The 27,057-nt window shown below is 50.1% G+C and overlaps 1 protein-coding gene and 1 pseudogene across 1 annotated transcript; one reads left to right on the top strand and one right to left on the bottom strand.

The window, feature by feature from the left end:
* Positions 1-1,152: 1,152 nt before the first annotated feature.
* Positions 1,153-9,484, bottom strand: LOC144129033 (lysyl oxidase homolog 2B-like). The gene is made up of 4 exons (XM_077662916.1): positions 9,351-9,484; positions 7,570-7,707; positions 4,352-4,525; positions 1,153-1,208 (listed from the first exon to the last, which is right to left on the bottom strand). The coding sequence occupies exons 1-4, from the start codon at positions 9,481-9,483 to the stop codon at positions 1,153-1,155; spliced, it is 501 nt and encodes a 166-aa protein (XP_077519042.1). The 5' UTR covers position 9,484.
* An 11,127-nt stretch (positions 9,485-20,611) lies between these two features.
* Positions 20,612-26,825, top strand: LOC144129027 (uncharacterized; annotated as a pseudogene).
* Positions 26,826-27,057: the final 232 nt, after the last annotated feature.

The following is a 27,057-nucleotide window of genomic DNA, read 5'->3' as shown; positions in this document are numbered from 1 at the left end:
AGTGAAATAGGCTCTGCCGCCTCCTCCGCATCTCTCTGTCCTTTTGTGCCTGAGTGATCACCAAATATCACTCCTAGCACGGTTCAGGGTTGTCTACCACACCCTCCCAGGTTCTCTTTCCTTACGCCCACAACTGATTTGCCACATGACAAGGGGATTTCAAACACAATGCTTAAGGCATTGTCGAGAAAACCTTTTCCGTGCCTCTTTTGTATCTTGTGATATGTCAGTTGTGTTGTGCACAACCAAAACAATTTCGTCCGTACCGTTTTAGACATTGTGCTGCCGTATTTGTTTGTTTATCGCTTTGTATGGTTCATTTCTATGCATTGATCTTTTTGGACACACTGCCGCTGCCTCCAACTCGCTATACTGCTATGTTTACTAGGCGCCAGGCCTCTTGTCAAGCTGTTCTTTGGCTTTTATTCCTGGTCTCCTTCGTTGTGAAAAGGAAAGTATGACTGAACAAATTGAACTGAAGATTAGTAATGAAAGAAGGCACCTGCTGGCTGCAATCAATGCTGCAATAAATGTTGCAAGAGACCCGTCAATATTTAAAAGAAGCAGCTGTTGAGTTTATGTACTGTCCCTGTATATCTGAATCACTTTTGTCACTGCATTTTTTTGAAATTTCTGTTTTTCAGCTTGAAAACCCATACTCGTTTTTAATACCTCTAGTCCTTGAAGACGGTGTAGAAAGAAGATAAGCCAAGGAGAGTGACCGAATGCATACTGTCAAAATTTAAGCACTTACCAACATAAGATTTTTCAGAGCAATTTCCTGTACTGAACAACGCCTCAGTTATTTGCCTGCAGACGCATTGCAGCACACAGTGCATGTATTCCACACTCACACCTGCCACCAGGTTGAAACATGAAATGTAAATTAGAACAGAATAAACACAAGGTGATGTTACGTTCAACATTGCTTACTCGTACAAACTATAACATTCACATCATAGGCAGAGTCAAAGCAATGCTCAATAACCTATCATTAAAAAACGATGTCTATACACCTGACAACTAAAAGGATCCATAGTTTATGTCATTTCTAGACTTGTATATGCTCATTCTGGGTGCAGCAATTAAGCGCCTGTTTGTGGGTTGAGCCATTTCGCTGTCAGCATAACCGAGTGAACAAGATGTCACCGCTCACTCATAGATGATGCCAAAGTGGTGCACGCCATGTGCGCCGTTGTGCATCACCACTGCATGAGCATAGGTAGGGTAGCTAGGGTAAGGGAGGTCTGTATGCAGCGGAATGTATCCATGCACACCCACTCGCTGCCTCTGCTCCGCTGATTTGGGGGCGGTGCTGTGAACTGTGCTGCATGCAATAAATTATCCGCGTCGACCAAGCCGCTCACAGCGTTGCCTTCCTACTATAAAACATCCACTCATATGCGCGAGAATATCCTGTTGCTCTCCATCATAACTCCTCCCACTACAATGAGAACCTCGTCTTCGAGAACCAGGCTTTGGTGCAGCAGGTTGAAAGATCTCCATCCATTTCTCCAAACACAAAGCCTCCTTCGTGAAAATAAAAAACTTGGACAGGAGTGTTGTTTGAATAAAGAAGGTGCATAGAAAATAAAGAGTCCTTTGTAACTGCATACGCACACATATCTCTCAAATTCTTCAATATATCGTGAATTCAAAACACCTACAGAGCTGTGCACAAATTTCACATTAGGGACTATCGCAATCATCCTTATAATTTTTTTTAATCCTTGACATGTAAAACAAGATTTCAAATTACACAGAATAAAGACTGGATGCCACCGAGAGATATGTGAAAAAGTGGCTGTGGTTTTCGGATGCAAACAAGGCTTGGCCAGATAGCACTGCATGAAAATGCAGCCATGTAATCAACATCAATCTGCAGCATCAATTCACAGCGAACATCAGAGGGTTGATCTCTGAAACTGCTGGAAGCAGCCACTGTTGTGTCTTTTCTTATTCTTAGTAAAAAGAGATTAAAAGCTACCTCTTGCTTCAGTCCTAAATTAATATAGAGGATTCTGCAAATGAAAACAACTTTAAGAAAGTAGCTTAACAATGAGTAGCTATTTATTGTCCTAATAGGCTGCTGTGTGCCTAATGATGGTTCTTTGAAGGCTTCTGCTTGCGGGGCTTCCCATTTAAAAGGCACGTCTGCCTTAGTCATTTATGTCAGGGGATCGACGATGCCCGAAAAGTTTTCACAAATCGTCGGTAATATGCGCTCAGTCCAAGGAATCTGCGCACTTCTTTCTTATCGGCCGGTGGTAGGAACTATTCAATAGCAGCCTCTTTTTCGGGTCAGGGCGTACTCCCTCCTTGCTAATGAAGTGGCCTAGAAACAGCAGCTCTTCATAGGCAAACTGGCAATTCTCTGCATTCAAGGTCAGGCAAGACGATGTCATGGCGCTTAGTACTGTTCGAACTCTTTTGAGGTGCTCTTAAATGATCGAAGCTAAGACAACGACGTGATTTAAATATACCAGACAAATTTTCCACTTCAGGCGTGCCAGCACTGTATCCATTACTCGCTGAAACGTCGCTGGTGCGGAGCAGAGACCAAATAGCTTCACCTTGAACTCTAAGAGTACATCCGGAGTAATTAATACGGACTTCTCGTGATCTCTTTCATCAACCTCAATTTGCCAGTAGCCGCTTTTTTGAGGTGCATTCATGATAAATACTTGGCGTTGCAGAGCCGGTCCATTGTGTCGTCGATGCGCGGGACGAGGTAGACGTCCTTCTTTGTTATATTGTTCAAGTGGCGGTATTCAACGCCGAATCGAAGTGCGCCGTCTTTTTTCTCGCTAGAAGAACCTGTGCTGCCCATGGGCTGTTTGAAGACTGGCTGACGTCGTCCCGAAGCATTTCTTCCACATGGTACCGGATGGCTTTTCGTTCTCGCGGTGACGCACAGTAGGAACTTTGATGGAGAGCTCGGGCGTGCTCGTCGGTTATAATACGATGCTTGGAAACTGGCCGTTATCGGACGTTCGGCGATGACGAAAAACGTTCGCTCTATCTTCGAAGCAGATTGCGGATCTGGTCTTGTCTGTTCCAGGGCAGGGCTGGGTTGTTGTCGAAAGTGGGCGAGTTCTCTTGGTCAGGCGAATCTTCTGCGGGTTGGTCGGAGATGGCGAAGGTGTCTCGTACGTCGGACATTTCGCCGTTGAAAGCAGTCGTCGTCCCTCTGTTAATGTGCCAGTATACTTGGTTGAGGATAGTTAACAGTACTTCGGCCTGGCCATTACGGAAATGTGCGATGCCTCTTGCGACGCTGATTCCTCGGTCTAGAAGCAACTGCATGATCCCCTCGATGATGGCTTCGGCGTTAATGGCTTTCGTGGCGCCTACGGTCAAGATAACGTTCGAACGGGGCGGGACGCTCGCTTATTCCTTCAGGGCCCTCAGGGCGACGTGATCTTCAAGAGGTTTTATCAGACATGGCTTCGTTTGTCGAAAAAGTGATCAGCATTGATCGCAGGTCAATGATCGCCTCATGTTCATTAAGAAAATTTATGCTTAAGATCACTTCGCGCGAACATTGCCGTAGCACAACGAAAGTCGCAGGATAGGTATTTTCTTTGCCAGTCGCTCAAGCTGTGCTTCGTCCTGACGGCGTATTGAGGTGGCCCCTGCGGTGCGAATTTGTGGGCCGTCGCAAGCGGTCGTGACATTCCTCAGCTGCGCAGCGAATGTTCCATTCATTACCGAGTAATTGGCTCCTGCGTCAACTAGAGCCGTAGATTTCCGGCCATCGATAACTACTTCTAAGTGAGATGTCTTGGCTCTTGCGTTGCACGTCGTTCTGTTGGTCGGGTCACGGCTTCGTCGGGTATGGGTATGGTGAGTAGAACGTGTCGTTGAAGATTTTCTCGGTAGTGGCGTCGTTTTGAAGGCGGTTTACGTCGTGGTCGAGGTTGTCGTTGTATGCGGCGTCGGCGCGCGTCGGGGGCGGCGTCTTCGTGCGCTATGGTGGTTGGAGGATCTTGGGTGTTTCGCTCGGGAGCAACCTCACCTCCAAAGGTTGCTGTCTTTGGTTATCCTACGTGGACTGCAGGACCTTCCTCATACCGCGGCTGCGTAGCTGCGGCGTGGCGACGCAAAGCGCGAGACTGACGGCGATGGTGAGCGCGGAAGGCGGTTCGGCGAGTACTCCTCTCGACGCAGGTACTCCTCGATTTCTTGCGGACGTTGGCCGAAGCGTGGTCGTGGGGCGTCAACAGCACATCCACGAAAAGCGATACGTCAATACGGGCAGTGACGAAGAATATGGCCGGCTTCACCCCAATCGAAGCACAACGGTCGGTTGTCGGAAGTTCTCCAGGCGTCGCATTTCCTGGGACTTGACCGTCGTTCGCAGGCTGGGCTGGCGGGGCCTTGAAGCCGGCGTTCTGGAAGAAGTGGCTCCTCATCTCGGAGAAGACGTAGGGGTTGTCGTTGGGGCTGAGGAGTGTGTGTTGCAGCGCATAGGTCATGGCGTGGGGTTCTGTGGCTGTCGGGTTGCCAAGTGCCTGTTGCACTTCTTCCCGTACCACATTCATGAGAGTCGCTACTTGCGGCTGTGGGGAGAATGGCAGTAATCGGCGTAGCTCCTCCGGACTACTTCGCGGAAAACTTCCCGCAAGTTGCTGGCGGTATTCGCGGCAACTGAATGATGATCGGGGTCGTCGTCTGTGACGAGGGCGTGGTTGACGTTCCAGCGTCTTTTCGTTGTCGGGTGCGGTCCGGCAGGTTCGCAAACTCAGGCTGCTCTCCCTGGAGAGTTCAGCTGGCTCTGTGACCTGCTGGCTCGTCCTATGGTGCTAAGCGCTGGCTTCACGACTTGAAGGGGGTGTCCGGTACAGTCTAGCGCGATTTGAAGGTTATCGCGCTAACGTCGACCGGCCTAACGTTCCAGGCGCCTAGCGGCCGGTTTTGGAACAATGAAGGTCACGATTTCGCATTTTTCTCTCCCTTCTTCGTTGTACCTTGCTACAACCATCACCACCCGCAACGAAATCGCCACCCTTTTTCTTTATTCTTAGCTTTATATTCTTTGAAATCGAGCGTGGACTTTGTTACCTCTTATCTTGGCGGCCGATAAAAAAATTGGTGGGAAAAAATCGGTAGAGCTGATCTTCGACTTGCTGAGTTGCAAAAAATATGCTTCACCACATCGCCTCGTCATACTGTCTTTGTCCGCCGATGAAATTTCGAGAAAGAATTTTGCATAAGGATATAACTGCTGTTGCACACGCCAGATGCACCTTCGTAGGGTCCAATTAGAGATAATATCGAAGAATACGTCACGCGTAATAAAATCACTGCCTGTTAGATGGAGGAAAGAAATTAGGAAGCTGCTTGCCTAGAAGGGAGTGGCGGCTGCTTAAGGAACAGCAAAGAGAGTGCGGGAAGCCAGCCTGATACTTCCCTCGCCACAGCAGAGGATTTTAGGCCATGGCGCTGTTCCTGTTCTCGGTCAACGCTCACATGATAACCTTCAAATCACGCCAGACTGTACATGGAAGGCAACCAAGCACCTTCACCAGCTGCCACGAAGTGGTGACTGGAGTCCCGAGAGCTGAAAGGCTGCGAAAATGATGTCTATACAAAACTCTTTATTTCCGCTGACTTGCGCCCACAATGCGCTGAATCGCTCGGCGGCGACGTCGCAAGAAGCGTGCTTGGCTATCGTCGATCAGAATGCCCACCGCTCTCGGCTGTGCTCAATTTGAAGCTGATAGCGAACTTTCGAGATAAAGCGTGCAAAGTTTCTTGAAAAATCTGGAAGAACGTAGAATCAGCTCTGCCAGTATGCAATCAATTGAGATAACTCTGGTCGTGCCTTGCATCGCAAACACAGGATAAAGCGGCGTACAGGCAGCATTGAAGAATGAACAAACACTGCAAATATTCGCGGCAATATGTCCCATGTGTCTCGTCAGTGGCGCCAGCGCGCGTCATGTTTGTGTAATTATTAAAGGGGCGATGATTACGTGATCGAGATAGCAACTGTAAGGTATACCACTGATTGTCACGTGCACGCGCTTCAAGCAACGTGTGTGCTATCGGGGTGAAAACTGTTGAGGACGCGCCAGCGGCAATCGAGGCAAAATAATTTTTATTGGCCGGTGGCTTGAGTCCGCATTTGTGGAGGTCAAAGGGTGACTTCCGTGCTGTAATCTGTTGTAGTGAATGAAGCGATCGTCGACAGACCTCACATATAATTGCCCAAACCACTTTTCTCGCGTCATGGAGTCCTTGTCCTTGATAGTACAAAAAAAATCAGGGGGCAGTTAGGCTCTTCCTTAAAGGGTATGACGCGAAAGTGCTAATTCGTCCAGTCATGAGAACAATTGCCCTCGCAGATACGGGCACTGTATCTTATTTCATTATCGCAATTGTTATGTGAAAACCCCACGTCATTACAAAGCTCCGCTTTATCTAAGCCGTACGAACGTGCCTGCGTTGCCTTGCGATAGCGTGCCAGACTTGCAACCCAGGGGTTCGATTTCCTACTTACTATTCCAATATTCTTTTGAGCTTAGTTTATTTGCTTTGTACACTTACATATCCTAATCACGCATGAGCAGAGTTGAAACCTCATAATGATCAGTTCTCGAAGGCTTTAAACACTTTTCAAATCTGCCGCTCCACATGTGACGTAGGTACGTTTTCGACCAATGCGGATTATTCGCTCACAACAAAGCCGACGCTGAATTTCATTTCCTGCAGAAGAGTACCCTTAGCTTATCGCATTATACAAAACACTGTCACAGAGGCCACGCTAAGGAGAGGTTCGTAGCTATTCTTCCGTCCGCGAATTTCAAACTAAGAAAAAACGTCTTGTTTCTACATATAAACTGGTATTTCAAGAAGGGAAGAAGTTAGCTCGATGGCAAAAAAATAAATTTTACAGTGAATGTACAGTACCGCAATATTTTAATATTCGGTAGCGGTGCGTTGCGGCTCCGGAAGGCGAATGAGAGAGAAATTCTGGCGAGGATTAAGCCATGAGCATAAAACTTGGGGCTGGAGCGAGAGCCGTCCGCTAGGCTGTCCTGTTTGGCGCGAACTCTCTCCAGCGCAGCGCATTTGCCGGTAATTTCCAGTACAGGAGCTCCATTGAGTACGATACTCCGCTTAAGTTGCGTTTGCCGGCTGTGTTACGAGAACGCTCGTCTTAACGCTCTTAATCAGAATGCATTGAAGGTCCCTCACAATTTGTTTGAGAGTGTGAGTTATTTATCGGACGCGTTAAGCAGTCGATCTCACGTGACCACACATAGCTGCTTGCTACAGTCAAGCTCTTCCCCCCCACCGCCCCCTCTCTCTTTTCTTTGTGCACGTAACCAGTCCGTGCTTCGCAGCTGCTGCTCTCTTCATAGCTAAAGGGTTGGACACGCGTTCATACGACGCTGCCAAAACAGTCGAAACGCAATTCGGACGCTGTGTGCCCTTTTGTATCAGGTGTTTAGTAACTTGCAACTGAGCGCCACCATTGAAATCCGGAAGAGTGCGGTGGGGGCTAGTGGGTGGGACATTTTATAGACATAAAAACTGACCCCACAACCAATGCGCTCTCACCCGGGTCCGCCTTGAGCGCGTACGCAGAAGCGGAGATACAGTGCTCCTCCATGGCGCACTGCAGGTAGAGCAGCTGCCGATCCTCCAGGTACGCGGAGCGCTCCACTTCGTGCTCGTCGATCACCAGGTCCGCTTGCTCTGCAGTGCAGCGAACCAGAGCATTGTTCGCGCTCGCAGCAGCCGGTGCCGCGTGATCTCGTCTGTCCCGTTTAACGCTCCTCCAGCCAGAGAGAACGTCACGTTGCCACGCCTTTGATGGACTGTGTGCGCACCGCAAGCGTGCGCTTTCGAACTGCGCGGCGAGAAATGGCCTCAATTGGTTGAGCCGGACCGGCGACTGTAACTGCATTTACGTGGTTCTAAAAACCAATATGGCTACTACTATTGACAAACTGAAACCAGGAGTTATCTTTATTAGCCAGAAAGCTGAATATTAGAATTTAGTTATTCACTTTAAAAGTTAACGTCATTCGCCTTTTTTGCTGTGTCCGCCAACGCATATATTCCTATGCTGCAAAAAGAAGGTCTTTACCTCAAAAAGCCTATCTTTAAAAATTAGTGGCGGACCTCCCTGAAACATGTGGCTTTAAATCGCATATTTCGCAAAGGCAGTAGCTGCTTTAAGCATGGCTTCTGATATTATAGAGCTGTCGGTTGGCGTGTGTTAGAATTTCAGAAGCAACGCAGGCGTAAGCAAACTCTTAGTAATCAGGAGAGGCACACGCGGTGGCTGCTTGTAAGCGACATTTTATTCGGAACGGACCGCTCTGTGTGCAAAACCACCCAGAATATATGCGTCGTGATATCTGCAGAGGTTGCCTCCACGAGCTTTGGATATACTTCGGGCTATGAGCTTAAAACAAAATTATGGCAACGCATGGCCGTTGAATTCTAGACGGCTCTCGTCGAGAGCGCAAAACGGCTTGCATATTCAACATCATATCACGCAAATTGGCACTACTCAGTCTTCTTGTGACTCGATCGAACCTAGCTTAGATTTGAAAGCACGATTTAGCAAACATATCCGGGAGCGAATATCCAGAACAATTTATTTTCCCAGCAGCATTTAACCCCTTTGCTTTTATAGATTGTACCTGGTGCATTTTTCTTGTGCTCACCCTTAAAATATACAAATATTGTGCTTGTCTATTACTGTACTAACCAAAAACATTAACAAAGCCGAGACGTGCACACTCAACACATTTCACACTTGAGCTATGGACTGCTATTAAATGTGCCCTTCAGCTATCTGCACTTTTTGCTTGAAGATCGCCTATATTAATGTTAAGGTTCTTTAAATATATGCAAAATGAGAATACATATGTAGTAATCACTGTTAGTGAATTGCATGCTTAAAATTCTTCTACTTGCGTGGCAGGATGTGCGACAACATTTCGTTTGTTTTTTTTTTCAGTCCGTATCGCATTTACGTTACTCTCCCTGTTTTACCCCATCGCAAGACAAAAGAGCGCAAACTTCCGGTTATTAGCAAACGCTTATAGCTTGACTCAATGAATTGCCTTGGGTGTAGAAAATCTTTGGCCCCTTGTTGCGGGGCCCCTCCACTAATACGCGCGCTGTTCACGGTCAAAGAGAGGGAAAAAAATAGGTGGGAGGGCCTGTTTGTGTCCTCGCCCCCTTCAACCCGTTACTAGTAATTGCACTCGTGCCCGTAACAGAATTTAGAAAACATTTCGCGCATGAGAATATCAGAGGTTTGGCAGCAAGTTTGCGTTAGTTGTAAGGCGTAGCCTGGTTCTTTTTACGCCCCCAGCGCCTACCCCTTACGCAGACAACGCCGGTGATGCTCTCTCCGAGCCCCGCGCAGCTGACAGCGCCTGCGCCCAGCTGGTCGTGCAGGCAGTCAGCCAGGTTCTTCTGAAGACCCATGCACTGGACCCCGCTCAGCAGCATGGTCTCGTTGACGCCGCCGAAGTAGTCACTCTGCGTCAACAGACCGGTCCGCCTCCTCGCTTGCAAAGTGTCTGCTTTGAGATGGAAGCTCGGTTTCCAGGCGATGGATGTTCGCCTTAGTTTACAGCGATGACAGTATCTTTGGGTTTCAATAACTACAATTGTCCTCTCACGGGCGGACGAATATCTGTGCGGCCCATAGGTGGGCAATTCTGATCAGCCTCTCGGCTGCATGAGTGTCCGCGGCTATGCGCTGCCATCTGAACTTATTTCCAGTGCCGCTGGCTGGGGTAGCATATCCCCTATTCTTGGACCATTATGTGCGCATCTTAAGCATGGCCGCGCACACCTGTCAAATGATGAGCAGCGCAACGAGGACAGGGCCAGAACAAGAAGCGCTGTTCATCCTTCGACAGTGTAATGACTAGCAGTGTGAGGATTCTGGCTAGAGGGTAATCGATGTAATTATTCTACCACGGACGAAGGATAGAAGAAAACATAGTAACGGGCAATAATGATAGGCAGGAACGCGGGCCAAGGAGCGACAGAGTGTATAGTAGTTAAGGAAACGACAAGGGTTGGAAGTGAAAAAAAAAATGTGTCAGCGCTCCATCCCTACCGATGCCAAGAAAAGAAGTGGCCTGTTTGGATGAGGTGTGGCGTTCGAAGATGTGAATCGTGTTTACGTTTTATAATTTTGTTTTTCTTTTTCGAAGATTTTTGTGTTTTCTGGGAAAGCGGAGCACACCCCTCTGTGCTGTGCAGCAGCTGGCCAGTGCCGTCATGCACGAGGAGCTCAAGGACCATCTCCTCGTGCACACCGACAGCTCAGTGGCCCGCGACAGCTGCTCCCTTGCTGCGGCGGCTACCATCCCCGCCTTGCGACTGCACAGCCAGCAACACGCAACCTTCCTGGGCTCCTCCACCACGGCGGAGTTGATGGGGACCTGGCTCGGGCTGCACCTGCTGCTCACCCACGGCCCTCTGCCGCCCAGGAGTGCTCTGCTGTGCGACTCCCGCGCCGCCCTCAGCTGCCTTCAATCTAACGGCCGCGGTACCCCACTAGTGCGGGAAATTCGCTCTCGCATCGAGCGCCTCGCGCCGAGAGGATGTGCCGTGCGTGCACAGTGGGTGCCCGGTCACTGCGGCATCGCCGGCAACGAAGAAGCTGACGACCTCGCGACCGCTGCACACCAACTACCTGCCACCGATCTGCCCCTTGCGTTGGAGGACGTGCGTGCGGCCATCCACGTCCATCTCCGAAAGCAGCACCCCGACCCACGCATCGCAGGCGGTGAGCGCATCGCCAGTATCACCGGCGGTCGCGCACTTACACGGTCGCAACGTGTAATGATCGTCCGCACGGGCATTGCCCTGCGTGTGGCCCGGGGATCGACGGGAGAGTCACGGAATCGCGACGAGTGCTGTGTGTGACGGATGCGGTGCAGTGGAAAAACTAGAACACCTGCCCCTTCACTGTGCCGCGTTTGCCGATGCTCGTCGCGATATGCTTGCAGCCTATAGGGCGCTGGGCATACTACCAGACTTTCTCAAGACGCTATTGTGGCCGCAGGGCAGTGCGGCCACTCGTGAGCGAACCTTGGTGAGCCTCTGTGCATTCATCGAACACACGGGATTGACGTCCCGTCTGTTCTCCGCCAGAGAGTTACACGCAGTGACTGAACGCTCGGCGAGGGCTGCCTTGGACGATTAAAAACTGGACGCCCCACTCCAGTTGTAGCCGCATTTCTTGTTGTGTAAATAGTTTTTATATACTACTTCTCCCCCTATCCTCTCTTCCTGTCCCTCACCTCTTTCATTTCATTTCTCCATTCTGCCTGCTATCCTTTACTTCAGCTGCCCCAGCTCAGGTGCTTCAGTATCGATGGCAGATGCAGAGGCTAGAAAAAATCTTTTCCTTCCTTTTTACTGTTATTTTAATAAAAAAGACCACTACCACCACCTGAGGCTTTCTGAATTCACAGTCTCTGTAATCGTTGTGGCAACATCTGGAACGCACTTCATGCTTTCAACCGTGTTTTTCGTTTAAAAAAACCTTGGGCGCGCGAAAACATTTCGGGGAAACTTAAGTTTTACCTTAACAGAAAGACGGGATAACGTTAAAGGGTCTTTGCAAACATCGACGTGCTTGTCGCTATCGCATAATACTTTTGTACACATTATCGTCCGGATTAATAGCTCGCGCTAATTAGTGGCCCTAATAACCTATTTTTACTCTAATGCAATTCGCTTGCTGTGCGATGTAAGGTGCTCCTGCAAGGCTTCTATTTATCCCTCTGAGCGAACGTTCCTCAAAGGTATCGAGATAGCTTGCCAGGTTGCCACCCCAAGGACAGCGGTTCAATGCTAATTCACCACCTTTCTTCTTTTCGGCGGTACTGCTTTTCTACGATACTGCCCTCGCGACCAATCACGTTTTTCGAGCCATGCTGTCGTCGGGTTTTCCGTCGAGCGGGCCTTTAACGCTGCAGCTTTAATGGAGCGTTTAATGGACTTCAGTCCTTGCGTACTGTTTCCTTCCCTCCTCCTTCCACGCGTTTTTTAGCGCTATCAGTTTTGCAATGTACTATCAGCATCTAATGAATGGCGAACAGGAAAACTGTGGTGGCAACACAAACACGCCTACATATTAGCACCTGTAGAGCAAATACAAGCTAGGTTGATTAATTCTTCTTAAAACGAGTCTTCGTGTCTTCCTGCACAGTATGCCGTTTCGTTTACAAGTATTTCTAAAAAACGCTAATTTTGATCAGTAATAAATTTAAAACTATAAAAGGCAGATGAATGATATCTTAAGAAATGAAGGACGATTACATGATCCAATACTGTGCAAAATGTCGCCGCACGTCAATGCATATCACAAAAGTTATCGCAAATTACATTGTTCTGTTTTCTACGTTTTTTAAACATGCGTGGCTTATAGACTATCTCATATAAATATTTCTAAATGTTTAAACATGCTCATTAGCATCAGATCTTGAAGTATCTCGAATGAATTTTCTCTAGGTGCAATATATTTTTCACAACTTTGCATTTCCTGAGACAATTTGAGCTCAACTGCCATTTTTCATCTTTGCGCTTTTTTTTTACAGGGCAAACAAATATGTAGCTATTGTTAAACCACATGCATTTTTTGAAAGAACAGAAAATTAGCTTTTTGGAAATATCTGAACCATATTTATGAAGCCAAGGAGCGAGGTGCAGTCGACGTACAAATATCACCAAAAATGTTTTCCGTTCACCGTCAGAGTGGGACCGCCACCATAACTTCCTTGGTTGTCCAGTCCGCGGGCCGACCGCACGCCTCTCAATTTGCTGACGCTAACACATGATGCGCGGGCGAACTGTCCGTCGTGTGAATGAGACTTTACGGTGGAGTTTGTGGAATCGCGGCTGGGATCACCTAGCCGTAATAAGCTTCCCTTGTCCAATCCACACTCTTTCTTCTGCTAAACGCTAGAATCAGTCAACAACATGCACTTTACGAGGCGTTTATTTAGAGGCAATGGCCATTAACGAGCCTTGCAAAGGTTGTTTATAGGTACGAATATCAGCAACTATGTCGCGTTCTCGTCTTTCTCAGTAAACGTTTATATTTGTACATTCCTTTGAATAAATTGGCCTCTGTGTTAAAACCTTTACCTTTCTTTTTTCTGTACTTACAATTTTATGAAGCGCAGCTATAATGAGAAATGAAACAAATTCGATTAGCTTTACTGCTGCGTATGTAGTTTTATTGCCGACACAAGTATTTATTATAGTTTTGCCCTCAAGACAAATATGTACACTTCCGCCGTCCACCTAATTACAACATAGCAAGCAGATGTCATCGTTTGGGGATTGTGGGGCTTCGACTGAGGTCGACGCAGCTGTTCTCAACGCTCACAAGTAGTTGCATTGCCGATTTCTTACTGTCTTGCTACAGATAGAATGAAGAAATTGGTGCCCATTTTCATTATCGGCGTCCTTACAAAGTAAACTGTCATGGCGAAGGCAGCTTTTACTGCAACTGGATATTTGATGCCTGGAGCTTGGTTTTGAATATGTGCAGCAAATAAGGCTTTCATTTCCTTAGATAATATGCCAGAATGTATCTTGCTGGTTACATATTCTGTCAACTTTAGAATCTTATCCACTTCCTGCTCTTTGCGGGATACTTCAGCAGACTCTTCAATCGCTTTTTTAAAAACAGCAGAGTCGAGATCCGTTCGCTTCGAGTCGAGGACATCCCTTGAGATGTATGGCTTAGAAAGATCAGACGGGCATGGTGGAAACTTTGCCGGGATTGAGGCTGTGCGAAAGCGGCTTAGTTGTGGTGCTCCCTAAGCTCGTCGATGTGTGAGGCCTCTCGCACGATGTCGGCCTCAATAAAGTCAAGTTCGCAAACTTAGAGGGAAGTTCAGTTTTTTTTAAATAGCAGCTGCAACTTCTCAAGAGAGCTATCTCTTCAAGTGCTGCTGCACTCGCTGCTTTCGACTGTAATAAGATTCCTGGTTTACAGACAATTTTTTATAATGCAGCGCTAAGTCTATCCAATTTTCCAGAAGAAACTATTATTGGAAGACGTTCCAAAGATCTGAAGAACCTTGGAGTGCGGCGACACAACGAAATTTGCTCGTGGTATAGCCCCAATACAGGCGTTCTCTTCTTCACCCCGCGGAAACTTCAAAACGCGGTTTTTGGGCCCCGATTTACAATTAATCCGGCAGTTGGGCACGCAGCACTTGTTAGGCATATCCTGACAGGAGGGTAATTCACATTCGGCTCCAATGAAGGCAGTAGCACGTCACCTTGACAGACACACAACCGCAAGCGCAGCATAAGGCTTAGATTGATGCACGGTCAGCGTACAGAAAAATAGTGCGTTCGGAAGCATGTCGCGACATGCCACGACTTTGCTCGCCCCGAGGCAATCAAAGGAGAGTCACGTGTTTGCGAAACCGATCGCACTGTCTTCGCCACCGTCCCACACTCCGACTTTTCCGAATAGGTGGGGTTAATCATTGTATACCTTCCTGGCCTCATCTGAAAGACACCGACATCGCTCGTAGCTCAGAAACGTGCTGCACGGAACTTCTATGTAGGCGTTTTTTGCGTGACGTAGCTCAAGGGGGGTATGACAGTCATTAGCCTTTAAGTTTTCTAGAGGGTGTTGCCTCTGCCCCATTCTTCCTTAAGGGCGGTGGCTGATCTCTAAGCTCAGAAAATAAGTGATGCCCCAAGACCAGGGCAGTGTTGAAGAAATAGATGGTGGAGATTGTCGCCCGAGATACCCAGCTGGGTCTAAACACAGGTCTGCATTTTGGGTGCTGGAGCGGGTTGTGGCCATAAGGCACGCTGTTCACAAAGAATGGGGGCAGAGTGCCACAAAGAACATGACTGAGAGGAGGAGCCGTCGCGAGGGAATTTAATTACCGCATCCCTTCGTACTCAGCGCAGGAAGCTATATCAGCTCAGCATATCTGACAGCTTTATTCACAGCAGGCGAGCAGATACGCTTTTCATTTTCATCACTGAAGCTCTCCCAAAGCATTCCACCAAACTGTTATTAAAATGAACCTCTTTAAGCTCAAAATGTAAAAACAAATTATGGGGTACCTAAGCAATACTTATTATGTATAAATGCGGGAGCGAGTATAACTTGGTAACTGCGTCAGTGGAAACCTCAGTCGCACTGTGCATATGCGGTGGCGTTCACGCAAAACTAGAGGCAGTTATGCGTCTTTCCTATTCTGAAAACCTTAGGCACCAGCTCAACAGGGATGCTGCAAAAACCGCTGAGCAAAAAAAAGCTATGGTTCAACTACTGCTAAACCTGGGCAGAGAGCGAAAGCTGTGGTGTATCGGGCAAGTAGACGCGGCTTTGCCTCTGTTTTGTTAGGTTGAGTGCGGTCTGCACACTGGCTAGGCTACGCGCCCACAATGCCAGGTGGCGGTTCAATTAATGGTTGGTCGCGAGAGGCTGCTCATCCAACGAACGGTGCGGCCTATGGCTGCAGCGGCGCGTGTCAGCCACAACGTTGTTAGCGCTAATGCATGCAGCCCACATCTCCCTCTCTCCCCTGACTTCTCCTGACGCTTGCACTTTGCTTTATATGTTGTGTACTGTTTGTGATATGCTATGTTGAACTGTACAGCGTCGGACCAAGTGGTTGCTATGAAGTAGTGAAAATGAGTAGTGGCTGTGGTTAAGGCGCTTGGCTATATACTGATCCGGAGTGCCCGGGTTTGAACCCTAACTCGGCTGCCGCGTTTCGATGGAGGCGAAACGCTAATGGGTCCCTGTGCTGTGCGATGTCAGTGCACGTTAAAGATCCCTAGGTGGTCGAAATTATTCCGGAGCCCACCACTACTGCACCTCTTTCTTCCTTTCTGCTTTCAATCCCTTCTTTATCCTTTCCCTTACGGCACGGTTCAGGTGTCCAACGATACATGAGGCAGAAACTGCGCCATTTCCTTTCCCCCAAACCAATTATTATTATTATTATTATTATTATTATTATTATTATTATTATTATTATTATTATTATTATTATTATTATTATTATTATTATTATTATTATTATTATTATTATTATTATTCACCAATTCAGTAGCCAGAGCCGCTATGCAGCACCAACCTTTCATTCATTGTTCATGTAAATAAGAAAAGTTGGTGACCAAAGGAACTATGCGGCCTGTTGCTGCAGTGGCGCGTTAGCACAGCGTTTTCAGCGCTAATGCATGCAGCCCGCATCTACCCCCCCCCCCCCCCTCCACACCCAGCCACGTACCTCAAAGCACGATTGAGGCGTCCACTGTACCAGGGAGCCAGTTACGCGCCTTCCTGTATTCAGAACTATCGGTGTCAAGAACTTTGCAACGCTAACGCCAATGGACACAAAGAGCGCCGACGGTCTATAGCTTGAGTGCCCCCGTTAAAGCTAAAACATTGTGAATGGCAACGCATGCAGCGCATATCTGTCACTACCGCCATGTAGCTTAAAGCGCGACTGAAGTGTCCACTGTCCCAGTGGGCCAGTTTTGCACCGTTCTTTCGCTTTCGAAGAAAATTGGTTTTTAAAAATGGTTTGAAACGAAAATCGGTTTTTTGGGGAAAGGAAATGGTGCAGTACCTGCCTCACATCTCGGCGGACTCCTGAACCGCGCCGTAAAGGAAGGGAAAAAGGAGGGACTGAGAGAAGAAAGGAAGAAAGAGATGCCGTAGTGGAGGGCTCCGGAATAGTTTCGTCCTCCTGTGGATCTTTAACTTGCGCTGACATCATCCAGCACACGGGCGCCATTGCGTTTCGCGGCCATCCAAACGCGGCCGCCGCAGTCGGGTTGGTTTTGAGGAAAGGAAATCGAGCAGTAACTGTCTCACATATATCGCTGGGCACCGGAACCGGTTTTGAGAAAAGGAAATGGCGCAGTAACTGTCTCACATATATCGGTGGACATTATAAGGGACAAACGTGATTGGGGCTGAACGTCGGCTTAAGGTCAAACTCCGGCGTATGCCAACCGTGCCGCAGCTAGCGCTGTGAAGCTTTGGCTTCAAAATTCTGCCAACCTTGCCTCAGTGTTCGACTTTTAAGAGTGCTAGTTGAGGGAGCTTCCAGTGTTTATATCGGGGTGCTCAAAAAACGTGGAGGAGGAGGAGGAAAAACTTTATTTAAGTGAAGGGGGGTTAGGCGAGCTTATGAGTGGGGCCCTCATTCCAGGGCTGCACTGGCTTGAGCTGCCCTGCGGACCTGTTGTACGAGGGCCCGTTGGTCGTCCAGGTTATCGCTGGTCAGCAGCGCCTATCTCCCCTCAATAATAATAATAATAATAATAATAATAATAATAATAATAATAATAATAATAATAATAATAATAATAATAATAATAATAATAATAATAATAATAATAATAATAATTAATAATAATATAATAATAATAATAATAATAATAATAATAATAATAATAAACGACGTGTTTTCCGTCTGTACAGTGTTTGGTTTGGCCCCACATCCCCACGACATGTAGAAGAGTGTATGGCTGACCTCGTCAAAGGACCCTGTGCTACCGGCAGGCGGCTGAGCACTCTTCAGTTATTCTGTACATTAATTGCTGCAACGTCGCTTGGAAAGCTGTAGCAGGAAGCATTCCACAGGCGCCTTCAAGATGTCACTCACGCCGCCACATGCGAGAAGTCGCACGAGCTCCCGTCTGCATTGTCCTCTGCGATGCTCAGAGCGGCGCACCCGGAAGCTCTCCGCCCTGCGGCGCTCTCAGGGTCTTCTCCGTGATGGCGGCAGTCGGTGCCATGCTGCCCATTGCGGAGTCTCCACTCCTTTGGGTGGAGATGCGTGGAGCACAATAAGGATGCGCTCCTACAGAGGCCACCATCAGGTCAGCATCAGTTGCTGTCTGCACTAGGCAGGTAATGAAACAAGGAGATCGTCTAACGAGAATAAGAAAAAATCACGAATAGCTCACAGTTCTAAACAGGCAAAGATTAGGTGGATCCAAATAAATTGTCGCGGCAGCCAACCGCTGGTGTAGAGCTTGCACATGCAGGCGTCATTCTCTTGGCGCAGAGTACGGTGATCCTTATTACCTATTGATTGGTCATTACAGTTTCATGTTGGACATGATTATATTGTTCATGGCGGGAAAGTAATCAATATAGGATTCTTTTTGCTGCACCATATCAGAAATAACATAGCTAAGTGGTTCCCTATCTCGCCAGAACAACCAACTCAGCTACACAGGTCACAGTTACCAAAACAAACTTCACTTAAAACAGTCAAACGTAAAAATGAAATTGGCACTGCTCTGCGCCTGTTTTGGCGATCCGAATAATAATGATAATTGTTTTTTGGGGAAAGGAAATGGCGCAGTGTCTGTCTCATATATCGTTGTACACCTGTACCGCGCCGTAAGGGAAGAGATAAAGGAGGGAGTGAAAGAAGAGATGCTGTAGTGGAGGGCTCCGGAATAATTTCGACCACCTGGGAATCTTTAACATGCACTGACATCACACAGCACACGGGTGCCTGAACGTTTTGCCTCCATAAAAACGCAGCAGCCGCGGTCGGGGTCGAACCCGGGAACTCTGGACCAGTAGCAGAGCGCCCTAAGCACGGAGCCTCCGCGGCGGGGCGATCTGAAGCATAATGCGAAGGCATAGTTCGTATTCCGTCACCTGCAGCAAATCGTGTCATGCGAGCAAAACGTGTTATGCGAGTTATGCTTCAGATCATAATAATTGGTTTTGGGGAAGGAAATGGCGCAGTATCTGTCTCATATATCGGCGGACACCTGAACCGCGCCGTAAGGGAAGAGATAAAGGAGGGGGTGACAGAATAAATGAAGAGAGAGGTGCCGTAGTGGAGGGCTCAGGAATAATTTCGATCACCTGGGGATCTTTAAAGTGCACTGACATCGCACAGTACACGGGCGCCTTAGCGTTTTGCCTCCATAAAAATGCAGCCGCCGCGGTCGAGTTCCCGGGTTCAAACCCCACCGCGGTGGCTGCGTTTTTATGGAGACATAACGCTAAGGCGCCCGTGTGCTAAGCCGTCCATGTGAGCAAGGGAGGCAAGAGCGCCAGCCGCCACAGGCCGTCGCAGTCGAGGGAGAGAGTCGCCTGGGCCGAAGCAGTCAAGGCAAACATGGCGGAGAAGAGAACCACCGGCGCAAAACGCCGCGAAGAAGATCCAAGAAGAGAACGGGGTGCTAAAAGCCCTAAGAGACGAGAACGAGAAGCTAAAGCGGAAAATCGCCGAACAGGACGCAACCATCCAGGAAATCAACGAGAAGCTAACGACATTAAATGCGATGCAGCAACAACAGCAGCTGCTGCCGAAGCCCGCACAAGAGAGGAAACAAGAAGAGACAACCGAGGACGAACCAGCGGTCGAGGTGGACCCGAGGGCCACGAAAGCGGCGGAACCGGCTCCCAAGAGGAGAGCCATAGAGGGCGCCAAGGAACGAATGATAATGAAGAGAATCGAAAAAACAGGACGACAGACTCGACCGTCTTGAGGCGACCAGCAAGGTAACGAACGAACGCCTCACTGCGCTCGCGTGGTTCAGCAGATGACAACGAACATACAGGGCACGATCCAGAACATGATGGCGCAGATGCAGGCACAGCTGAAGACGCAGATACAGGCACAAATAGAAGGTATGGAAGCACAGATCTTCGCCAAACTGCAGCAATCATGGACGGGACAGCACGTACAGTAGCATCCACACCGCTAATGAGAGACCTCTTGGTCTGACACTGGAACTGCAACGGCTTTACCGGCAAGAGAGCGGTGCGGCAGCAACACTTGCAGCAACTAACGAGGAAACCAGACGTCATAATGATTCAAGAAACACACAGCGAAGAGAAGCCGACACTATCGGGCTACCGGTCGCACGACAGCCCGCCGAGGAAAAGGGACACGTCCAAGGGCAAGGGCAGAGGAATCTGCACCTTCGTCAGGAAAGGGATCACCTTCATGGCACACGAAATGATCAGCAGAAGCGCCATCGAACACTACACGGTGGAAGTACTCACGGGCAAAAAGAGTAAGGAGAGCACTTTCCTGGTGAAAGTCTACAGCAATCCGTCCCAGGAACAACAGAAGTTCAAGGCACTATTCCACAAGGTGACTTCAGATGCGGGGAGCAGTACGCTCCTAGTGTGCGGAGACTTTAACGCCCTGAGCCAATACTGGGGCTACCACAGAACGACGGTCAAGGGGAGAGAGCTGATGCAAGACGCCAACGACGTGGGACTGAACCTAATCACGGATCCCGCCTTTCCCAGCAGGATCGGCACATTGGTTACGAGAGACATCACTCCGGACCTTACCTTCGCCAAAACCGACGGAGGATCGAGAGAAGCGAAATGGAGAATCATGGGCCAAGAGCTGGGCAGCGATCACTACATCGTGGAGGTCGTCGTACCGCTCAAAGGCCAAGGCAACACCTGCATAACGAAGCATCGCATTACGGACTGGAACGCCTTTCGAAAGGCGCTACCCGCGGTGCAACAGGACATTACGGACATCAAGCAATGGGCGGCCAACGTCGTTGAGACGACGGAAGGAGCCACCAAAGGGCTGGAGACGGACAACGGATAGACAAGATGGATAGTGGGCTGGCCCACCTTATAGAAGCCAAGCAGTCCATAAAGGCGAAGTGGCAGGGGCGACGAACTAACCGAAGTCTAAGGAAGAAGATCGCCGAGCTCAATAGGCAGATCGAGGTCCACTGCAGGGTGCTATGCACCCAACAGTGGAACGAGGCCTGCAACGAAGCCGACGGACAGATGCACAAGGGCAAGACGTGGAACATACTGCGGCACCTCCTCGACGAAACCAAGACCAAGGGCCACCAACACAACAACCTGGCCAGTATCCTCCACAAGGCAATCTGTAAACACGGGGAGGACGAGGTCAACGACGCTTGGACGCGAAGTACCTACCGACCACGCCCACGGAAAGACGCCCGGATTACCAAGGCAACGAGAACGAGACGCTAGATTGAGACGTCCAGACGTGGGAAGTCAGAGTTGCCATGCAGGATCTCAATGGCAGGTCCGCCGCGGGTCCAGATCGAGTGACCAACAGAGCGCTCAAGAACCTCGACGAAGCGGCCATCAAAACGCTCACGAACTTCTACAACAAGTGCTGGCAAGAAGAAAGGCTGCCCAAGAAATGGAAAGCAGCCAAGACGATCCTTATCCCCAAGCCTAGCAGGCCGCCAAACATAGAGAACCTCAGGCCGAACTCGCTCACTTCGTGCGTGGGAAAGGTCCTCGAGCACGCTCTCATGAACAGGTGGCAGCGTTACCTGGAATAATCGGAGCTTTACCCAAATTCCAACATCGTGTTTCGGAACAAGCTAGGGACGTAAGACGCCATGATTTTACTGAAGAACGAGGTCATCGACGATACGACGGGCACGAAGGACAACACAGCCATACTCGGGCTGGACTTGCAGAGCGCCTTCGATAAAGTGAAGCACTCGGCTATCCTGGCCCAAGTATCCAGGCTAAACATGGGCAGGAGGACATACAAGTACATCAAAGACTTCCTGACGGAATGGACCCCCGAAATCTACCCGGGAGACCTGCAGCTCGAAGAGAAGCAGCTGGGCAGCGTCGGAACTCCGCAGGGCTCGGTGGTCTCCCTGCTACTCTTCAACCTCGTTATGATCGGGGTGGCCGACCGCCTAAAAAAAGTAGCGGGCGTCCGGCACACCATCTACGCCGACGACGTTACGCTATGGGTACCGGAAGGAAGCGACGGACACATTGAGACAACGCTGCAATAAGTGGTAAACTCCATCGAGGAGCAGCTGGACGGGTCTGGACTCTGCTCTCCGGCCAAGTCAGAACTGCTGGTGATTCCACCGAAATTAGCGGGCAGGAAAAGAAAGAATATGGAAGTCAACTACGAGCGCCCTAAGATCACGGTCAAGACGGCGGGAGGCCAAGTAATACCGGAGGTCGAGAAGATTCGAGTCCTCGCGCTGCTCATCCAGCGAAACCGAGTCAACGGTGAAACGGTCAACAAGCTCGCGGGCAAAGCTACCGCGGCAATGAGACTCATCAGGAGGGTGTCCAACAGAAAAGCGGTAGTAGTAGTAGAAAACATTTATTCCAAAAAGGTAGGATTGAGAGTCGAATATACAGATTTTGGGTGGAGTCCTTATTTCAGGACACCAATGTCCACCGCAGTTGCTCTTGCTTTTTTTTTAATTGGTTTTTGGGGAAAGGAAATGGCGCAGTGTCTGTCTCATATATCTTTGGACACCTGAACCGCGCCGTAAGGGAAGGGATAAAGGAGGGAGTGAAAGAAGAAAGGAAGAAGAAGGTGCCGTAGTGGAGGGCTCCGGAATAATTTCGACCACCTGGGGATCTTTAACGTGCACTGACATCGCACAGCACACGGGCGCCTTAGCGTTTTTCCTCCATAAAAACGCAACCGCCGCGCTCGGGTTCGAACCCGGGAACTCCGGATCAGTAGTCGAGCGCCCTAACCACTGAGCCACCGCGGCGGGGCTGCTCTTGCTTGGGATATCAGCTTTCGCTGCGTCGCCAAGTCAGAGCTGAGCAGTGCAGACTCCCACTGTTCCTCGTAGTAATGTTTGTCTTGTTCGGGGGGCTTGGGACCGGAACAGCCCCATGTTACATGATATGTTATTGGAATTCCGCCACACCAGAGGCAGATTCTGTCATATCTGTCGGGGAAGATGATGGGGTACTTGTGTAGGTTGGCAAAGGTGTTCGTCTGTAGTTGTCACCATTCCCTCGCCTCTGCCACCGTTAGCTTACGGTGTGGTGGGGATAGACTTGTCTTTGTGTTCGAAGAAGGAGGAGGCGCTCGCCATACGTAGAGGGTAGAGGTGTGAGGTCGGGGGAGGTTAGTCGCTCGGTTAGTATATCCTCGAGCTAGAATGTCCGCGGCCTCGTTTCCCTCGAGCCTCTCTTGCCCAGGAGTCCAAGTGATTTGGTGCTTGCATGTGGAATTTAGAACTTGTGGGGTTGTCAGAATGGGAGCGATGGAGTGTGGAAGTCTGCCAGAGAGGAAGAGGCGACACGCGGACTGGGAGTCGGTAATAATTTTTAACTCATTTCCCGTGGCATCGCCGTGCTGGATTGCGAGGGCAATTCAAGCAGTTTCTGCTACTGTGGGAGAGCAGTTTCGTAGGGAGGCGCTGGCGATTTCCTTGAAATTGGTGTCCAAGACGACCGCCACCGCGTTTGTTGAATCGGGGTACATGGCTGCGTCGACGTATACAGCATTTTGTGCCTGTCGATGTGTGCGGCGCAGATAGTCCACTCGCGCCTTTCGTCGTCCCTTTTGTGAGTCCGAGTGCATGTTCTTCGGGAGTGGAGCTACATAAACGCGAGTTCGCAGAGTTGAGGGTAGGTTTCTTTGTCCGGGACGGTGCGTATGTCAGCCGGGGAACCCACTCTTACCAAGATTGCGCGTCCAGCTTTGGTGGTGAGGAGGCGTTCCTTTGGCGATGCTAGGACGGCTTCTCGAATTTCTTCTATTGTGTTGGTCAGTCCCAGGTCCTCGAGGTGGCAGCTGGCCGTGTACATCGGGAGGCCTAACGCATGTTTGTAGGCGGTACGGATGATGGCGTCTGCTTTGTCTCGCTCATTCCCCAGAAGTGGTAGGAATGGGAGACCGTATGACAGGCGGCTTATAACTAGAGCCTGTATCAGTCGAATTGTATCTTCCTCTCATGCCTTTTCGGTTGCGGGTGATGCGCCGAATCATGCGGGAGATCTGGAGGGCAGTTGTCCGGAGACGCTGTAACGTGTGGTTGGCTTTCCTGTCGCTCTGAAGCCAAAGGCCCAGGATGCGGATAAGAGGGACTTGCTTTATTCTCGTACCTTCGAGGTAAACCTCGATGTCGATGGGAGATTTGTAAGCGTAGCCCTGAATGCGGATAATTTCGGATTTTTCGGGTGCGCAGCGGAGGCCGCAATTTTCTGTTCGTCTTTCTACGCAATTGACGGCCTCTTGTAGGGTGTTTTCTTTGTCGGCAAGGGAACCCCAGCTGGAGCAGATGGTAATATCATCAGCGTAGATAGTATAGCCGATGCCTTCAATAGCCTCGAGTGCTTTTGCCATGCCGATCATAGTTATATTGAAGAGGAGAGGAGAGATGATAGAGCGTTGGGGAGTGCCTTTGTTGGGTGTCTGCTCTGTGCCGGAGCGGACATTTGCCATAAAAATCGTGGCCGTGCGGTTGCTGTAAAAGTTTTTGATGTAGTTGAAGGTCTTGGGTCCGCAATCGAGGGCGTTGAGCACTTTCAAGATGGCGTCGTGAGAAACGTTGTCAAAAGCGCCTTTCAGATCAAGTGCCATAATTAGGTGCTCGCTGCCTCTCGGAATGTTACTGAGTACTTCTTCGTTGAGAAGGAGGAAAGTGTCTTGCGTAGAAAGACCTTTCCTAAAGCCGATCATAGTGGGTGGAAAGAGGTTGTTGTCCTCTATGTAGTTTTGGAGGCGGGTCTGGATAACGCGCTCATATAGTTTGCCCAGGCAAGAGGTGAGGGAGATGTGTCGTAATGCTTCCAGGCTTGGTGGTTTGCCTGGTTTTGGTATAGTCACGATTTCCGAGTGTTTCCACTCTGCAGGGAGTTCTCCCGCCTTCCATAGGGTGCCATTTATGTAGGTAGTGAGGACCTCGATCTGCGACTTGCCCAGGTTTCGAATCATCCCATTTGTGATCTTGTCCACGCCAGCTGCTGTGTGGCGTGTGGCAGATCGAGCCGCGGCGTAAACCTCGACCGTGGTGATGGGGGCGTCCAGCCTCTCATTTGGGCCTTCCGTGTACGAGATTGTGCTGGGAGGATGGGGGGTGCCGGTGTATTTGGTTTTGAGGGCGGTGAGGAGGGCCGCATCGTCTCCGGGGTACAGATGGGCGATTTTCTTGAGTGTACGGTTAGTGGCAGACCGCGATGTTTGCGGATCGACGAGGCTGCGGAGGATCGCCCAGGTGCGGGAGGTCCTCAACGTGCCGCGTAGTGACCCGCAAAATTCCTGCCAATTCTGTTGAGAGAGGTGTTGTGCATACTCTTGTGCTTCTGCCGTGATCTGTGATATGCGGAGTCTCAGGGGACGATTGAGGCGTTGGCGTTTCCATCTGCGAACCAGAGTCCGTCGGGTCTGCCACAACTTCAGAAGGTGACGATCGACCGCTGGATTATTGGGTGTGCATTGTACTTCGGTGGTGGCCTCCTTGTGTGCTTTCCGAATCTGTTCACTCCATTCACTGATTGATTGAATGGGGTCTTCCGGAATGGGCTGCACGGTACTTAGTCCAGTCCGTGATTTTGGCTGTTACTAGGATGCGACGAATGTTTGCAGAGGTGATAGACGTGCTTACGATGTAGTGGTCGCTACCTAAGCTCTCTGCGAGATTTGTCCACGTAGCGTTATGGAAGTTCTTGACGATTGTAAGGTCAGGGCATGAATCGCGCGTGACGCTGTTTCCTTCGCGGGTTGGGTGTAAATGATCAGTAAGTATTTCCAGGCCCAGGGCATCCCGAGCTCGTACCACGCTGATGAAGGAGGAGAGCCTGACTAGGCTCGTTCAATCATTCGCAGTTAGCCACATAACGTACGTGGCCGCCTTCCACAACAGGAGGCCCAGCGAACGTAACAAGATAGACACCACCATACGCGAGGCGTATAAGGCGGCACACGGTCTCCTCGGGAGCACGAGCACCGAGAAAGTCATGGCGCTGGCAGTGCACAACACGCTGGACGAAATAGCCGAAGCACAGAGAACGGCGCAACTCGAGCGTCTCTGTGCAACGAGAACCGGAAGACAGATACTGCGGGACCACGGCCTCGAGCCGAGGGAAGGCACGCAGCAGAAAGACGTACCTATACCGGATAGCAGGAACAGAAAGCTCAGGGTCTGCCCGATCCCGAGGAACGTGAACCCCGAGCACAACAAAGAGCGGAGGCGGGCGAGGGCTAGGGCTCTCGTGGAACTCCCCGCCACAGAAGAGGGCGCCGTCTACGCGGACGCCGTGGAGTATCGCGGAAGCAGCGACGCATACGCGCCGGTGGTTATCGGGGCATCGACGGGTGCAACGAAGACCGCGGCGAGCATCCGGACTCGAGAAGCGCACCGGGCGGAGGAGGTGGCCATCGCCTTGGCCGTCTCCGACCCCGGATGCACTAGTGTTGTGTGACTCTAGAACGGCAGTGAAGAACTACGCCAAGGGTAGGGTATGTAGTGAGGCTGCGCGCATACTGCGCATCGGACGCAAAAGTGCTATGGTGATCAAGTGGTTTCCGGCCCACACGGGCAGTGACGTGTCGGAACGCGGGAACGTGAACCACAACGAGACGGCCAACTCGGCCGCTCGAGGACTAACCAACCGCGCGGCTGCAAGCACGGCCGACTCGGAGTGTTGGTCACGGTGCAGTGCCAAGGACAAGATGACCACCTTCAACGAAATAGTGAAATGGTACAGACTGAACAGACAGATTATGTCGCCACCTCACCCGGGGCTTACCCGGAAGGAGGCAGTGTTATACAAACAGTTACAGACGGGATCCCTGCTCACCCCAGTGCTGGCTAAGCACGTGTGTCCGAGTGTGTACGCGAATGACGTGTGTAGACTGTGCGCGAAGGAGAGAGCCACCGCGGATCACATCCTTTGGGACTGTAGTGTAAATCCGCGCGAAGCCAGCGAGAAGACGACGATCCCGCCGCACCTAGAGGCTGCAAGGAGGAGCTATGATCAAGAGACACGACTCAACGCCGTCCAGCAGGTCTCGGAAGTTCTAGAAAGGCAGCGACCGAGCGATACCAAGTAGAAGGGGGCAGCACCCCCAGGAAGGGGGCGGCAGCCCTCCCGGACCCGCGGAAGTAGCGTGGGACCAAGACCTCGAGGAGAACAACGCACGAGACTGACGTAGTGGCCGCGTCGCGGAAAAAGCTTGTCCTCCCTGCGTGGAGGGAGCCTACCGATTCTGCAGGCATTTTCAATAAAGTTGTTTTTTTTCTCTCTCACGAAGAGCGCACTGCCCAGCCGCGGTGCGTTGGTTT

This window comes from Amblyomma americanum, chromosome 1 (genome assembly GCF_052857255.1).
Source record: "Amblyomma americanum isolate KBUSLIRL-KWMA chromosome 1, ASM5285725v1, whole genome shotgun sequence".
In the NCBI taxonomy this organism is placed as follows: Eukaryota; Metazoa; Arthropoda; class Arachnida; order Ixodida; family Ixodidae; genus Amblyomma; species Amblyomma americanum.
The sequence above is the reverse complement of the archived record's forward strand: the minus strand, read 5'-3'. Positions and strand labels throughout refer to the sequence as shown.

Excerpts from the sequence above, each read along its gene's own strand:
- LOC144129033 (XM_077662916.1), bottom strand. The coding sequence starts at position 9,483 with ATGCTGCTGAGCGGGGTCCAGTGCATGGGTCTTCAGAAGAACCTGGCT. Across the intron at positions 7,708-9,350 it reads CGGCGTTGTCTGCGTAAGGG|AGCAAGCGGACCTGGTGATC; the intron begins GTAGGCGCTGGG and ends GCTGCACTGCAG. Across the intron at positions 4,526-7,569 it reads CGCGCTCAAGGCGGACCCGG|AAGTGCAACAGGCACTTGGC; the intron begins GTGAGAGCGCAT and ends TGGTACGGGAAG.